Source organism: Lachancea thermotolerans, assembly GCF_000142805.1.
Source record: "Lachancea thermotolerans CBS 6340 chromosome A complete sequence".
Taxonomy (NCBI): domain Eukaryota; kingdom Fungi; phylum Ascomycota; class Saccharomycetes; order Saccharomycetales; family Saccharomycetaceae; genus Lachancea; species Lachancea thermotolerans.
In genome coordinates, this window is record NC_013077.1 from 265,945 (window position 1) to 282,210 (window position 16,266).

General features: G+C 47.3%; 6 protein-coding genes across 6 annotated transcripts; 2 read left to right on the top strand and 4 right to left on the bottom strand.

Moving 5' to 3' along the window:
* Positions 1-721: 721 nt before the first annotated feature.
* OSW2 (Osw2p) lies at positions 722-2,629 on the bottom strand (the record flags this gene model as incomplete). Its single annotated transcript, XM_002551548.1, has 1 exon — positions 722-2,629. One exon carries the CDS (start codon positions 2,627-2,629, stop codon positions 722-724), a length of 1,908 nt encoding a protein of 635 aa, XP_002551594.1.
* A 499-nt stretch (positions 2,630-3,128) lies between these two features.
* Positions 3,129-4,295, bottom strand: KLTH0A03168g (transcription activator GCR1-like domain-containing protein; the record flags this gene model as incomplete). The annotated part of the gene is made up of 1 exon (XM_002551549.1): positions 3,129-4,295. The coding sequence occupies one exon, from the start codon at positions 4,293-4,295 to the stop codon at positions 3,129-3,131; it is 1,167 nt and encodes a 388-aa protein (XP_002551595.1).
* Positions 4,296-4,917: 622 nt separating this feature from the next.
* BUD27 (prefoldin-like protein) lies at positions 4,918-7,464 on the bottom strand (the record flags this gene model as incomplete). The annotated part of the gene is made up of 1 exon (XM_002551550.1): positions 4,918-7,464. One exon carries the CDS (start codon positions 7,462-7,464, stop codon positions 4,918-4,920), a length of 2,547 nt encoding a protein of 848 aa, XP_002551596.1.
* Positions 7,465-8,825: 1,361 nt separating this feature from the next.
* EPL1 (Epl1p) lies at positions 8,826-11,111 on the top strand (the record flags this gene model as incomplete). Its single annotated transcript, XM_002551551.1, has 1 exon — positions 8,826-11,111. The coding sequence occupies one exon, from the start codon at positions 8,826-8,828 to the stop codon at positions 11,109-11,111; it is 2,286 nt and encodes a 761-aa protein (XP_002551597.1).
* Positions 11,112-11,388: 277 nt separating this feature from the next.
* On the top strand, positions 11,389-14,496 carry BST1 (Bst1p; the record flags this gene model as incomplete). Its single annotated transcript, XM_002551552.1, has 1 exon — positions 11,389-14,496. The coding sequence occupies one exon, from the start codon at positions 11,389-11,391 to the stop codon at positions 14,494-14,496; it is 3,108 nt and encodes a 1,035-aa protein (XP_002551598.1).
* Positions 14,497-14,688: 192 nt separating this feature from the next.
* STE2 (alpha-factor pheromone receptor STE2) lies at positions 14,689-16,017 on the bottom strand (the record flags this gene model as incomplete). The annotated part of the gene is made up of 1 exon (XM_002551553.1): positions 14,689-16,017. The coding sequence occupies one exon, from the start codon at positions 16,015-16,017 to the stop codon at positions 14,689-14,691; it is 1,329 nt and encodes a 442-aa protein (XP_002551599.1).
* Between the last annotated feature and the right edge of the window lie 249 nt (positions 16,018-16,266).

Genomic DNA, 16,266 nt, shown 5'->3' on the forward strand with positions numbered 1-16,266 from the left:
GATTAGGGCCACCGCTTGAGTAAGCACCGATCTCGCCGCCTTTTCTCTTGCAATGAAAATCTTTCATTTTACAGCCCCAAGATTGCAGCCGTGGTTGTGCCTTGCGAACCCTCCGATACTCGTGTTTCTCGGATATAGAGCACTAACTGGCTTTTAACGCCTGCTTAAACTCGCTTCTTTCGGAGTTCCGCCACAGTACACTTCGCCCATTCAGGCAGCACCACCGCCAAAGTACTTAAAATCATTACTACTTTTGGCAATCACCAGACCTTTTTCGCGCTGCCACGAGATACCTTCAGATAATAGAGGCATGCACCATCAACAACCATTTACTGTATGCATTTTCTGCCAAGATGGGCACGCGAATCCTAAAGGATTTTCGCACCTCGATCGGAATTTGCACCCGCGCCTGTTGTCATGGGTGCTCAAGCTTATTTTCCGACTTCGCGTTCAACTCAGTATCAGTTTTATAGGATAGCGGACCGGTTCCAACGTGCAACTTGCCTATTAAACCGGTGGCGCAGCACGAGGACGAACTATGTTTTACATGTTCGGTGGTATCTATAGAGAACCCCGCCTCTTGCGAGTGCCAAGGTAGATTTACTTGATGATTCGCTATAAAACCTTTTTTTTTCAGTTAAAATTAATTGAGCTTCCTCTATGGAATACTACTGCATGATCATGCAGGGAAGGAATTATTAGAAACATGCCAGGTAGGATGTTAATCTACCTCGGGTGAGAAAGAAGATCTCCGTGAATGACGAAGTTGGAGCCGCGCCGGGGGCTCTCGGACAACGTGGCAGCTAGCACCAACTTGCGAGGCGCTTTCCCGCAGGGCCAAGGTTTTGAGATAGCCAAGGCCTCGGTTCCAGTTGTCGAGCATCTTTTGCGATGAGTCCACGTGCCCGTAGCGGCTAGTTGTAACACTGAGGATGCCACCCATGTTGACGCGCTTCATGAGATCGACATGATCACGGAAGTAGTTTTCGGGGAGGGTTGATGCGCCTGTCACCCCCGCGCGCTCTCTGGGGTAGCGCCTCTGGAACCTTCGCGCGCTCGCGGGCCGCGAGTCGCGCTCTTTCAGCGATAAAAAGGTCTTCGGATCGCCGAGCTTGTAGGCGTCGAAGTAGTACCTGGACATGGCAAAAGGATCGCTGCGAATTTCCTGCTCAAAAAGCGGAACAGTAGTGAGCGTGAGCTCTGCCTGTGTGCCCTGCTTACGGAAGTTGCGCTTTCGGAAGTTTGGGAGTTTGATCAACTCATCTACAATTGAGGAGTTATCGTTGTCATCAATCTCAGGCTCAGAGTTAGCATCTTGAAACTCTTCGCTGCACCAAAACATAAAATCGCGACCAGCCTGGGCCTCTCCCGTGTCCTCGGGGTCTGTGCTGGATCTATCACGGGCGTCGCCGGCCAGTAAGTTATCGAGAGAACTGCCGGACTCTTCATCGCTTAGCTCGGGGTCCTCAGAGCTGTACGTAGCCCCACTAGTCCTCTCCCTATTCCCATGCCCAATTTTCTTGAATCTTGCCCTCAATTTAGACTTCACACCTTTAGACTTGGAAGCGGAGCCAGGCGCATTTTTATCATCGTTGAGACAGTGTTTCGATACCAGCGTTTGCTCACTCTGGTTCGCCAGCTGTGTTCTTATTCCAAAAAGCAACGACGGGGCAGAGACCTTATTTGGTTCACCTTCGATACTGAATCCACTAATCGCTAGAAGCCGCGAGTAAAATCCATAAAGAAAGTTGATACTCGAATAATTGATGCGGTAAGCGCTAGCTAGTTGAATTGGCTGATGGAGGAGGATGTGTGCAGGAAACTCCAAGCGGTGGTAAAAACAATAGGCTTCAAACGAGAGCGTCAAAAACTCAGGGTACTCATTTATTGTTGAACGATCCATTTGTCTTTTACGCCGTTTTGTCTCTTCCAAGACCTTGTCAAAGTCCAATTGGGAAATCCAATCTTCGGCGGAGGTGGGTGGATTACGTGGCCCAGATTTCGATTTCAAATACTTCTCGCTTACTTCACCACATTGTGCGTAGCATATACTGGAGAGTTCTCTCACCAGATCCTCAAAAATAAACCTTGATGATGAGTTTTCTAGCAGCTTATCGTAGTCAAACTGCTCGAAAACAATAGAGAGTATGTGGAGCGAAATCCGTGGGATAATATGCTCCCACACTTTCAGCGCCATCTCACAAGACTCCTCGGGCGCCAGTTTGATAATTGTGTCGACATTAGTGCCCTCTAACTGCGCAACCATTGCATTCAGCGTAGAACTTTCGTCAAAAAAGGTATTCTGAACACATTGGAGGTTTACTGACAGCCTGTCTTGCTTATTTGCCTGTTTGTTGAACCCCTTGCGGGCGTAAGTTAGGCCGAGATAAAACTTGCAGCTGTCATTAACCAGCGCGTATGACCCAGACGACAGTTGGCGTGTCTCCACATCACAAAGCACTGACAGAACGCAAGCGCAGGTGTCGTAGAATTTGTCAAGGACCAGCTTTTCAAGCTGCGCCGCAAAGCTGGCGTCCACCAGAACTATTGTATGTTTTCCGCTATACCGCGAGAGCAGGTCACAATAACGGTTCAAAGAAGGGAAAGATAGGCAGGATAGGATTATCATGTCGATGCTGTATCTTCTATTACCATCGGTATCCTCGAGCTTTAATCCCAGCTCATCGAATTCCTTGACAAACTCGTTGGGCCTATAAAAGTTTGAACCTAACTTTGGAGACTTCCACGAAACAAGTCCGTCGCTCGAAATGTTAGTAGAAACTAGAATAATAAATGCATTGGAGAGACTGAGTCTCCAAGCAAGAAATTGGGTGGCCGGCGTTTCACCAACTTTTGGTACAATTGTTAGTCTCAGTGAATTAAAGTTTCCCGATTAAGGAACAGTATTTAAGAAAGCACAAACCTATGAGACATGTTAGCGGTTTCCCCATGGCAGTTAGAAGCTTTCACGATGTCGACAGGCCGAAGCTATTCTGAATATATGTTCTTGCGTGAAATGACCACTTTAAAGTGTGCAGCACTAGTGACACAAAAATTACATCACGATTAAATACGTGGCAGTGAAACGCTGACATTTATGCACGCCAAAGAATATTGTTTATGGAAAACTAATTACCACCTCTAAGCTCCGCTAGTTTGAACGGAACGCCATTATAATACCAGCTTAACCCTTTTCCTCTTTCCTTTACATAAGACTCAAGAAGCCTGAAGCACTCCTCGAGAGGAATACCGCTTTCGAGGCCCTCCTCGATTGCATGCCAAATTTTCTTACGCCGATTGACTTGGCGTGAGAAGTTTTTGTCACCATTGCGCCACGACGAACCATATATCCTCTCAAGATCGCGTATCGAAGTGCGACGCTTTAAGAGTATTGCAGGTCTTCTAGCGTTGTTTGCACCGGAAGACTGCTGCGACGCTACATCAAACCAGTCCGGCAGCGCCCATTCGCTAGGAAGCTTTGTGTATTCGTTCCAAAGCTGCGAGACAGTGGTGGGTGATTTTATCAGAACAACGCCAAAGTTCGGCACACCGTAACAGGGATCGTGCTCTAGCGTTTCTTTCGCCACCGCATCGAGAAGTGAACTCTCCTCATCCTTTTCTGCTATTCCTACGTCAGAATCGCATCTTGATCGCTTTCGACTCGGCTGGGGGACGAACGACTGTAGTGTATCTATAATTTCGCCAACCAAAGTGTTCATGACCCGCGGACGGGCGGTCATATCAGGCAAAGTCGCGGAGCCCGATATGCGTGACACCAGAGAAGCCTCATCCATTCTTTTTATTAAGTGGCGAAACTCGCGCTTGAAGGTATCTAGCTTGTCCAGAATCATTTGCACGTTCTGATCCGCGTCATCTGATGGATCATCCGTGGGGAGTCCTACTGGTGACGCCTCAAGGGTGCTTTCTTCCATTGTCTCCAGTCGGCGCTCTACGCCGGTATCGCTGCGGCCCGCGGCAGCTTCTGCCTCCTCAACATCCCCATAGAGATCCTTGGCTTTCTCGTTGTATTCTGTGTCGAAGTCGAAGTAGTCTGCGTGTGGACGCGCTGGGACGAATGAGGTGTAGTAAGAACTGGCAGTGAATGTGCGCTCCGCCGCATCTTCTTGCAAACTCGGAGCGTCCTCGGCTAGTGTCGGAGGCGCAGTAGTTTCCTGGTCCAGGGTACTGATTAGATGAGTCAGCAACGATCCCGATGGTCGGTCGTGCTGCTCGTGGTTAACATCCATCAAAAGCTGCAATCTTTCACTAACACTCGACACCTTGTCAGTTTCCATTGTGTACAACCAAATTGATCAACGCTTCTAGATAATGAGCCGAGCTCTTGAAAAAAGCTATGTGGAACTAGCAACGGTTTCTTGAAAGCAGCGAAGGATGTTAGCTGGCAAAGAACACCAGAACGGTTACTAAATAGCTCTCGAGGATAAAGAGGCGAAATTTTGATAACCGTCTCTTACGTTAAAAATCAGCTACTTCTACTCCCTGAACTGCGCTCTAAATAGTCTCCCTCCACTCCGAATTCGATAACTGTCGTAGAGCATCGCGTCAAGGGCTCGGAGAGCCACACCAAAACTTCCTTGGCTTATGAAAATTCCCAAGGCCGGTTGTAGTGCAGGTGCAGCCAACATCTAACTGCAAACGCGGGGCCACCAGGGACTAATTTCTGTTTCACCATACTTGCGCCCGATGTCTCTGAATCGCGCCCTCGTAACATCTAAAGACCAGTAAGATCACGTGCCATTAGCGCGAAGTCTTTGGGTTCGGGATCGCGTCGGAAGCTAGCCGAAGTTAGCCGAAAGTATTAAAACATGGTATAAGTCGGGTTTAAGAGGACCAATAGTTTAAGTGGCATCACAAGAGCCGGTAGTTTTCTTCGCAGGAACGGAAATTTAGTACCGTCTAACCATGATTTTCATCAGTGCCGATTCTAAGTTTGTTGGCCTTGAACTTGCTTGTTCTGATTGGGTTTCCATATTCGTCTATAGCTTCGAGTTGAAGCTCCTCTGGGGACCTCTCAATCGTGCCTTGGGACGCGATCATTCTTTCCCTTAGTCTATGGTACTCAACAGCCACGCTGTGATTCAAAGCCTCCGAGCTCAGTTCAACATCCACTTCGTCGTAATCAGATGGTAGCTCGACCTCTTTCTCCACTACATCAGTCATAATGGGCCCTTTCTCATCATCATCGGCGCCAGAAGCCTCATCGACTGTCGCGAGTGGGTTTTCTTTTAGAAAAGTTGATATCTCGCCCTTAAGAGTTTCGACTTCTTTATTGTAAGAGTTCAAGTCACCCAGCTTCTCGAGAACAGCGCCTGGGTCCTCGACATCGCTGTTGTATAGCCCAAGAAGATATGCACGGGCCATATCATCAAGATCTTCTCCGAGCTTGTGGAAATCGACATGAGGGTTTTGAACCACTTCAGAAGGGTTGTTGTTGACAGCAGCATTGATTTCCTTTGGGAATGCTTGTGGCTGGTCTTGTTTCTCCAAAACAGGGCGTGATTCTAGCCCCTTGGGCTCTGTTGTTTCTATCTCCTCCTGTTCGGGCAACTCTGGTAGTTTTTCCTTGGCTGGCCGCCTCTTTACAGGTTTCTGCAGGGAGCTAAGATTCTTCTTGAATTTTGAGTCCCAACCTGGATTGGAAGCTTTGTTGGCTAGGGCTTCCGAATTCCTCGGAATATTTGTGGCAGAGAGGCCGCTACTTGGTGATGATGGCGCGTCCGTTTCGCTGTCTCTTTCCAAGACACCGGTAACAGGTCCGGAGTTATCCAGCCTTACTCTAGAAAAATCCTTGGTGACTTGCGTCACCCGCTCAGCGGCTTCAGGGTCCCTCTCCATAATGTCTTCAACTGCTTGGCCGTTAATTGGATTCTGCACTTCTTTATTTGTTGCAAATTTTGTGCTTTCCACTGCAGCCGAGGGATTCCTGTCTTTCTTGAATCGTGAAACCTTGGGCTTTCTCTTTGCCGGTTGTTGTTCTATCTCCTTTTCATATTTCTCATGAACCTCATTGGAATCTTTGGCCCCAATCAGCTGAGCGAACAGATCCGCATCGAAGCCTTCATCTGCATCAGCATGAGTAATATCCTCAACGCTAGATTGTGCTGCAAATGGCGAGGCTATATATGTGTTTGCTTTTGTCTCACGTTTGACACTTTCGATCTCGTGAACATCAAGCGTAGGGGCAAATCCAACTTTCTTAGAAGCTTTTTTAGCGCCCTTGTCTTTTTTCAAGATTGACTTAGTTTTCACAGTTTCACTGACATGTTGGACCTGTGAGGGGCGTTGAAGCTTCTGAGGCTCCTGAGGCTCCTGAGGCTGCTGGGGCTGCTGTTTTTGAGATCTTAAATGGTTAATTTGATCCAAAAACCTCCTTTGAGCGAAGCCAGGAATTATAGAGGGCATAGAAGATTCATCATAGTCATCGTAATCGTCTTCATCTTCTTCGCTTTCTGAATCATTCAGCAGGCTTTTATGGTTGTAGGAATCAAAGTCGTAATGTATATCTTCATCCTTAATGTCTCCACCCTCGATTCCATCTTCTTTCTCTAGTTGTGCAACAATATCGTCAAATGTGTAAATATCGCCCGGTTCGATGGCGGGCCCATGTTTCTTGATATTAGGCCCTTTGATGTTCAGATCTTCTATATCCACGTCCTTTACAATAGGCGACGGCTCAGAGGCCGCTTTCGCTTCATCTTTCTCTCTGAATTCTGTAGAATCTTTCAATGTTTTATCGCGAACGCGGTGCTCGAAGTCCTTGTCAAAGCCCTTGTCAAAGCGTGCGTTATGAATGCTAGGTTCTGCATCTCCTGTGGCCCGCTTGCCGCTAACAACAGTTTCTGTTTCATCACTTATTTCTTCAATACGCGGGTTTGAAGGTTGCGCGGTGGCGGTTGGGTTCACGGAACTGCTCAAAATGTTTCCCTCTTCGTCCAAGTCTTCCCTGATCTCCATGAATGGCAGGCCGTCTTCGTTTTCAGACGGATTCGGGAACGAATCTTGATTGTCTGACGATGCCTGATCTTCCTCTAATTTCTGGGCTTCCTTAAGGTTCTTGAGCGTTTCCTTGGCCTCTTGAATTTTCCCTTCGAAGCGCGCAGCGGCTTCATCTATGAGACGCAATTTCTCGGTGATGAAATCAATAGCCTCAAGCTGGCTCTTCTCCACGAAGTACTCGTACCCAATATTTAGGTATATTTTTGAGGAAATGATGATTTCTCCAAACACAAGTCCTCTTTTGTTGCCGTCTTCATTGTCATCGTAGCTGTCTTTGTCATAATCCACTAGGTTGCGTCTTATTCCAGAGTAGTGTTGCTTCTGCTCTTTCAGGAACCTTAACTTATTCTCCAAGTTTACAGAAGTCTTCGATACGATATCTACCAATGAATCCATGGCGCTCTGTGTATCAGCATATGCTTTGTTACACTTCTTTTGGAAACTCATCGCGTGAATATTTTACACTTTCTTTCAAAGACAATTTTGAGAATAGATGTTAGCGGAATATACTTCTCAGTGAAAAGAGAAATACCAAAGCGCCTTTAGCAAACCGCTTAATGCTAGGGTAACTGCAGCTACGGTTGTCAAATCGAGCTCTTCGAAACCTAAGTCAATAGCGCTTACAGAAGCCGCATGCACGCCTTTTTACAAGAGCAGCTTGGGGAACGAAATCTTCGCCAACTAGCACTAGCCTTGATGCCCTACTGAGCACCAATATTATACCATTTTATGTGTCAGGAAAAGAGGCTCCCCGCAACTAATGTTCAGCCACCAAGCTTTCTCCCATCGAGATTCACGATTGCCGCCATGCGGTTCATCGCAGTTGTTTCCTTGGATGTAATACAGGAACGTTCAAAAAACTGGCCTTTTAGCCTGCTACTATTACTCAAAGAGAGAAAGGCATACAAACGGGCCCAGAGCGGCCCATTCCCACCGTCCACGGTCAAACAGCGACACCGATACACTTCACACGCGAGAAAAAGGGGAACTCAGACGCTCAACAAAAGGCCAAGACTCAGATCGTTGTGCTGATGCCTTTTGAGGGGACATTCTTTTTCCCATAGCCGCCGAAGAGTGCATAAGGCACGTGCCATACATATCACATTTGACGAATAATATGCGCTGCGCTTCGCCAATACTTTAAACCTCTAGCCAGGCTATGCTTTGGCGATGTTTGCAGTTCTCAAGGCGCTTCGGGTCGAGCACGCTTGATGCTATAGGGTCGCAAGCATAAGTCACCGTTCAAAGGCATAAACAGTCTACTGGGACCTACCGGGCCGAAGCCGATACAAAACGCTCTCATATTCACACCGTAAAGGGAAGGCAATGCGCTCACTTGAACAGCAGATGAGTGACAGCTCGGGGCTCGCTCAGCAGCTCTCTGTTCGGAGAAATGATTACTACGTACTCAGTGATATGAAGACCGAAGCAACAAGAACGGGCGGGAAAAAACATTTCCGGACGTGGCAAATTTTTTCTGGTTTTCGGGTGGCGAATAACTCACTTACTAACTCCTATTTTTATTACGGGTGGAAGAAGGAGCTGGTCGCCGCATTCACCAGAACACACGGGGTCCTACTTCTATAGTCGCTGGTTTTCGACTGAGACTACAGTTCAGGGGAAAAGTCAGTAGTATCAGGTGCCGTGATCCCTTTTGTTTTGCTGTTGTTTTTCGCAGCTTGCTGAGTGGAAGCGCGGGTAAGACTCAGAACACACAAACACGTGAGTAGGGAAGATTACGTGATAAGCACGTGACCAGACGCCGAGCTATAAGTGCACGAACCCTTAGCGCGTTAGTGACCAGCGCGATGGCTGCACCATCGAGTCAAGAGGCGGCCAACACACGTTTCAGACACCGCAAGATCTCGGTCAAGCAGCGGCTGCAGGTCTACAAGGCGTCGGACCTGCGAAAGCTCGACAAGGACGAGCTTCAGCAGCGCGAGCTTGTAGAGATCGAAACCGGTGTCGAGAAGAATGAAGAAAAGGAAGAGCATTTGCACAAGATCCTTCAAAAAAATCAACTTACTCGCAAAGAGCTGTACATTCCAACGCCGGACGCATCACAAACATGGGGGGAATATGAGAACTTCTATAGAGGCAAGTTCGAAGAGCCCGTGAGTTATATACGGTTTTCTGCAACCGTAGAGGACTGCTGTGGCTCCTGCTACAACATGGATGAGCGGGACGAGCGTTTTCTTGAGTCCAAGGTGAACAACAAGCTCAAGGACGGCGAAAAGCTCTCGGAAACCGAGTTTGAGCTTATGTGTAGCAGTCTCGAGGCTGCAATACACGAACGGCAACCTTTCCTCAGCATCGATCCCGAAAACATACTATCTTTGGAAGAGATAAAGCCGACTATCTTGAAACGCGACCTCGGTGATGCAGGTATCAAAGACAAGCTAGCCGAGGAAATCGGGGTACAACCACAACACTTTATCACGCAGTTCGATTCTGCAGTCCAGCAGGACAGCCGTCCCATTACCGTCCTCTTTGAGAAGTTCGGGAAGCAGGTCTACAACCATTGGAAGGGACGCAAAATCGAGGCTCATGGGGGCAAAATATGTCCTCAGCTTAAATCTGAAAGGCCAGGGGATCGCGACGATAATGATCCGTACGTCTGTTTTCGAAGGAGGGAAGTGCGCCAGGCGAGGAAAACAAGAAGGGTTGATTATCAAAACAGTCACAAGCTGCGGCTTCTGCACCAGCAGCTCTTGTTTACCAAAAAGTTGGCTCTCCTAGTCGCCAAGCGAGAAAAAGTATCTCTTGATATGCTCGAAAACGACCTGCGTGTCTTTGAACTGCGACGTGATATCAAACCTATCAAACGCTCAGCGGTTATCAGAGGTGACGACGATCTTCTCCTAGACCAAAAGAAGCGGAGACTGGTCAGTAATGTTGTGACAAGCACAGCCTTGGAATCTAATCCTAAAAAACTGAGGACTAAGTCCAAGAAGGCAAACGCCGACGCAGCGAACTCCAAGGTTGCAGTTGCTGCCAAGCCGCAATCCAGAAGTAGCCAAGCGCAGAGTCAGCAATCAGCTCAGCAGCTGCACTCTCAACAGCAAGCTCTGCTTCAGCAGCAGCAAGCACAACAGCAAGCACAACAGCAGAAGCAACAAGCCAACGCGATTGCAGCTCATGTTTATGTCAAGCTCCCCAGCTCAAAGATCCCCGATATACTCCTGGAGGATGTTGACGACATATTGCTGAAAAAGGAAAGGAGTGCCCGCAACTATGTGGAGGAAAGGATGCGCAAGCGCAGACTTGAGGATGGGGAAAGATTCTTCAACCTCACAGATGATCCCTACAATCCCGTTTTCGATATATCTGTTCCTGCTGGTGTATCCCCAACAAACGCGCCGTTCTCGTCAATCGCGTCCTCCAAGTTTGAGATTGAAAAGTCATACTACGTTCCTGGCCTCGACAACTACCTGGAAGGAAAGGCCGACGACGTGGTTGTCTTGAATAGGGATGGCGATAGGATAGACAATCCTAAATACCGCAAAATTGAGCGCTACAGGCCATTCCAACAAAACTCAGGAGTACACACTCGCGAATTGCCTTTTAGGCTAAGACGACGTGTCGGTCGTCTTGGCCTCGAGTATATTGACCGCAGAAGACCTTCAGAGGCGTTTGAACCGCTTAAAAGCTTCATCAACCTAGCAGAAGTTGAAAAACAAGAGCGCGAAAACGACGTTATCGATGTATATGATTCGAAGCTAGATGCGCTTTCTAGACTGCATGATAGATGGAAGCACGATTCTGACTATAATGACCACGGAGCAAAATTCTCTCACGAACCGGCACGGCTCAATCAAATTTCAAATGACACTCAAGTCATACGATTCGGCACTATGCTTGGCACAAAGTCTTACGAGCAACTACGCGACGCGACGTTTAAGTATCGTCAAGAAATTTACAATCAGCGGAGAATCCAAAAGAATTCTATTTCCCAAAAACACCCCCGTGTTAACGGGGTCACCCCTGCATCTGCATCAACACCAAGCATGTCCTCAACGCCAGCGAGGACATCCTCTTCGTCTTCAATCAAGAGGAATTCCAACACAAAGCAGCACGTTGCCTCTATCAACTAGAGGTTCACATTGTAACCATCAACAAAAACACTGGCGCTACAGCGCGACGATAGCATCATAAACTTCAGCGATCATATATAAACTAATAATGACTTTAATGACTTGAAAGAGCCTAGGAAGCTGGCCACGTACAGAAAGATATTTCAACAGCGGCATAAAATTCCCAACTCTCAATTCACCTTTCATAAAACGCCAGAGATCGATGTGCCGGAGTTGTTGAAAAGGTTCCGAAGTCGACTTAACAAACTTTCAACCAAGGCACAAGCCACCTGTGTTTATGGGTTTGCGGAGGAGCGTAAACGCTCTCGCGCATAAGGGAGTTTATTTTGCGGGTCGCTACCTAAAAATGGGAGAACACAAGATTAGCAATTCTGCGGGGAGCGAGGTGGGAGGCGCCCAAACAAAGAGAAAACGTTCCGGCCTCAAAAGTGTTACGGGTGACGCGTTGCGTAATCAGAAGAGTTCTGGTGACAAAGTTCCATTACGGATCATCACATTGGGATTCTTACTCGTCTTGCTCGTAGTAGCAGCAAGTTTCTTCAAGAAGTTTACCGGCGCAGATTCTCCAAAATGCCGGTCCATTTATATGTATCCATCATACGCTCGGATTGACGGATTCGATGAAAGGTTTACGAAGCTTGCCAAAAAATATCATCTGTATCTGTACAGGGAGCAGGGGAAGGATCGTGAGCCTCTGGAAAATAACCTGATTCAGCTTGATGGAGTTCCTGTCCTTTTTATTCCCGGTAATGCAGGTAGCTTCAAGCAAGCAAGATCAATTGCTGCTGCGAGTGCCGATATGTATTTCGATGAGCCTGAATTGATCGATAACCACTGGACCAAAAACCTGGACTTTTTCACTGCAGATTTCAATGAGGACTTTACAGCGTTTCATGGCAGGTCGCTTCTTGATCAGGCAGAATATCTGAATGATGCTATAAAGTACATTCTCTCGTTATATTCAGCTAACGAAGACCGAACCGAACCACAGCCCCAGTCGGTACTTGTACTTGGTCATTCGATGGGAGGCGTCGTTGCTAGAGTCATGCCGACACTGAAGAACTTTGTGCCGGAGTCGATTAATTCCTATATTACGCTTTCAGCTCCTCATACTGCTTCCCCGGTTACCTTCGACGGGGACATGCTGAAGATTTATGAAAGCACTTCTAAATTTTGGAAAAGCCAGTTCAGCGACAATTCCAGCTTCTTTTCTCAGAACGTGTCTCTCATCTCAATAACTGGTGGTGTGCTCGATACTACGTTGCCTGCAGACTTGACGTTGGTTGAAGACATTATACCTTATTCAAATGGGTTTACTACTTATACAACAACGATACCTCAGGTGTGGACCCCTATTGACCACCTTGCGATTGTTTGGTGTGACCAATTGAGAAAGGTGCTTGCAAAGCTTTTGCTGGAAACTGTTGATGTGCACTCGTCTTACAAGAGTCGTCCCCTAAAGGAGAGGATGCGCTTCTATCGCAAGAGCCTTATATCAGGGCTAGAAGACTATGCTGTCCAAGACTTGAAGATAGATGATAGGTCAGAGAGCTCTTACAAACCTTTTGAACTTCCTGATGATTTCGAGGAAATGGTAACGGGCGAAAAGCTTATTTTAACCCGGGAGACTGCCGAAGCCCACAGACTCCTTAACTTATTCAAAATTCCTACCAACAAGAAAGATTACCAATTTTCCTTGTTGACAAGCATGGCCCCTCCCGAAGTATTTTTTTGCCAAAACAATATTGTCAGAGCCAGAATAGATGACAAGCTCGAGGATACAAAGTTCGAATGCGTCTCAGCAAAGGATGACTTTACTAGAATACCTAGGTCAACGAAGGATAGTTTGTTTCCCTCAGACTCCTCTGTGGGCGAACCTATGAGCCCATTTTACTTGCTTAAGATAAACGGTGCGGTGCTTTCCCGGTTCGAGTTCGTGGCTTTTTCGGCGCCCGAAGGCTTTGTTCATGATGATGACTTTTTAATTGCAGAAATGAAAGCCACAAATTCAACACGCTCCTTGGGCGATAACCCGCTAACGGTGCTTTTAAAAAGTTTGATCAAAAGAAAGGTACGTATTGATACGTCGTTTTTGATCTCGACTATCTCTTTCCCCAATTTATGGTCCTCAGTTATCTCTTACCGCCTCAAGACCACAACGATTGGAGAGAACCTCATATTTGAGCCTCTAATAAGACAGTTTATTGAACTGCCCTTCGAAACGAAGTGGCATGTGAATCTAAAGCAAGGCCCACAGGATGTCAATTTTCATAATGTCGCGCCCTTTATTCCTTCAAACTCATCAAACGATAGGTCACTCAAGTTAGATTTCATATCCCCGCCTGGATGCGAGATGACCATGAGCCTGGAGATCAACTGGGCGTTGACAATGAAAATGTTGCTCATTAGGTTCAGGCTCACCATTGCCGCGTTCACAGTGGGGCTTGTGTCACTGGTGGCATTCCTACAGTATTACCAGTACAACCAGACAGGGCAATTTTTGGCATTTGACGCCGCCTTGAAGCTTCTGTTAAGCAAGTACTGGGTGTTGATTCTCGCGCTAGCGAGCTTGCTAACACCCTTGTACAGTTTTTTTTGTTTGGAAAAGTTAAGCAACATCACGAAGTTTGCGGACCGAACACGACCAACGATGTCTGCTTCTCACTCTTGGGCTTCTAATACGTTTTTCCTTGGAATTGATGAGCTTTTTTTGTGGTGGCTAGGACCTGTCTTTTTTTTGATGACGGTCTCATCCGTATACCTACTCTTTCGGCTTATAACAATGGTTGAGGCAGCAGCAAGAGTAGCTTTCTCGAAAGTGCTGCCTTTTCGCAGAACTGTTGAGGTTAGCTCCATTGCAAATGAGGCATCTAGCAACCGCCAGTTCAATTTGCGGCAGTTTGCAGGCGCGCTGATCCTAGTGCTAGGCGTTGTATTCTACATCCCGTACCAATTTGCCTTCATTATCCTCACGGTTGTCCAGTCATTGTTCTGCTTAAAAATCGCGGTCTCTGCTGAAGAGGGCATCAAGAGGAACGTAGTGAATTATAACAATTCAGTGCTCCTACTGATGCTACTTTTACTACCTATTAATGCGCCAATCGTCATGGTCTTCATGCGTAACTTCGCAATAAGATGGGAGACGCCTTTTAGGTCACACCACAATTGCCTTGCCATTTTGCCCATAATACTTCTTATAGAGAGCAATGCGCGCTCACGAATCCCATTAAGATCCTTAACTAATAACCTCGTCAGCCTTGCAATACTTGGGTGGCTTTTGCATATGTCGCTATACAGCTTCATTTTCGGAACGAGGAACCTCTACTGGCTCCATTACCTTTTCAATTCACTATGCGCCATGCTGTTTCTGAAAACTTTTGCATAAAAACAGTAAAGCGTTGAACTAGTGTAAACGCATCTAATATCCGTCAATTAACTCCTTATGTAATATAGATACAGCTCTCGAAAATACGCGGTGCATAGATTATCTTTAGCGATTCCTGAGGAGCCTAATAGCCCAAGCGTCTTAAAAAATAGTCGTTTGCTGGCAAACTTGAAAACCTAATATACCCAGGTCTCAGGGCTTAGCATTGGCCCAAAAGCTGCGGGCTGCTTCATCATCTACTGTATTAGGAGTGAAAGAGCCCGCTTGTATTGCACGTTCCAAGGTCTCTAGCGTTTGTTGATTAGCGTCAGAGCTGGGCAGTCTTGAAAGCTCGCCATGGCTGCTGGAACCTGGGCTGGTGTCGCCCGATTTTACAGAGACAGCTAGTGTTCTGCAATTGTCTTTGTCAAGGGGTTCCATGCCGTATCCATAGTCCTCGTCTATGTTTCCTGACCTCGAAATTGGATAAAGATCGTAAGCGCGATCTTCGTGGCGTTGATAGGCCGTTGAATTCATACTGTGAGAAAAGAGACTATGGTTGTCAAACTTGCTGGAGCCATTGTCGCTGAGACACGGAGAGAAACGCGTGTTCACAGACGACGGCCTTGGTGAGTTATTAGCGGATGTAGCCCACATAGACGATAAAGGCAGCGATAGCGTTACGAGCAATGTGGCTAGCGTTGAGAGGGTGTTGGTTCCCTTCTTTCCATTCAGCGCGTAGGAAAGAATTAGCAACAAACTAGGAAAGACCAGTGTCTGAAAAGACATGATGAGCAAAATATGGAAACTGTCAAACTGCTTTAGGCCCAGGAATCTTCTGGACCTTATTGCAAGAACAAGCTTGACAGTTAGTAGAAGAGTCATGAAATTGACTGACGTGGCCAACATAATGGTCGCAAGGTTAAAGAACAACGTATCCTGGATAGCAAGAACATCAGCGTAAACACTCCTAATAGACTTCACGGCAGATACAAAAAAAAGTACAGTGGTGGCTGCAGCCAGCACACTGGACAGGGCGACGAGTACCCTGCCAACAGGCTTGAGGGTATTGCTGTGGAAAATAATGCGCACCTGGAGGATCAAAGACGCTTCGACGGCGGCTACGAGCAACACCTGGACCACGTTTGTGACCGCAAAGAGGTGCAAGTTGGACCGAGGAATGAGGTCTGGGAACAGGGTGAGGTTGAAAGTTAGAGAGGCGAATGGCGTAGTCAGATAGCCCAGGTAGAGCGCCGAATGGAGCGCGACGAGGAAAAGCGAGACGAAGTTGCTGATGAAGATAGGCGTCTTGCGATTTTTCGACACCATGTACAAGGTGATGATAGTAAGTACGGATGTGCCTATGCGGGTGCCGAACAGGATGCCCTGTGTAATCCTGGTGTCGGCGAGTGCCTGGAGTTGGCCAAAGTCGACCTGGGTATCGTTGCTGAAGGCAGATTCAAAGGTGAGAAGCATTTCAGAGGCGGAGCGGAGCGTAGCCATCGTTGTGTTTGCTGTAGAGGGGGAGAACTCGCTGCCCATATAGCCAGGATGCACGCCCACTGGTTGACAAGAAACAGATCTGTCTTATAGGGCGGACGCCATGCTTCATGGGTGTAGCAGGATGCCCGGAGGGAGGCCGCAGCAGGATGGGATGGGGCTCATGTTTCTGCACGCTTAAGTTTTCAAGTTGGTGAGAAAGATCTTGCATTACCGGTTGTGGAAGTGTGAATGGTGAAATTGCGGAGACAATGCGAAGTGCAGAGGCAGCCCAGGGAAAGAGGGGCCATA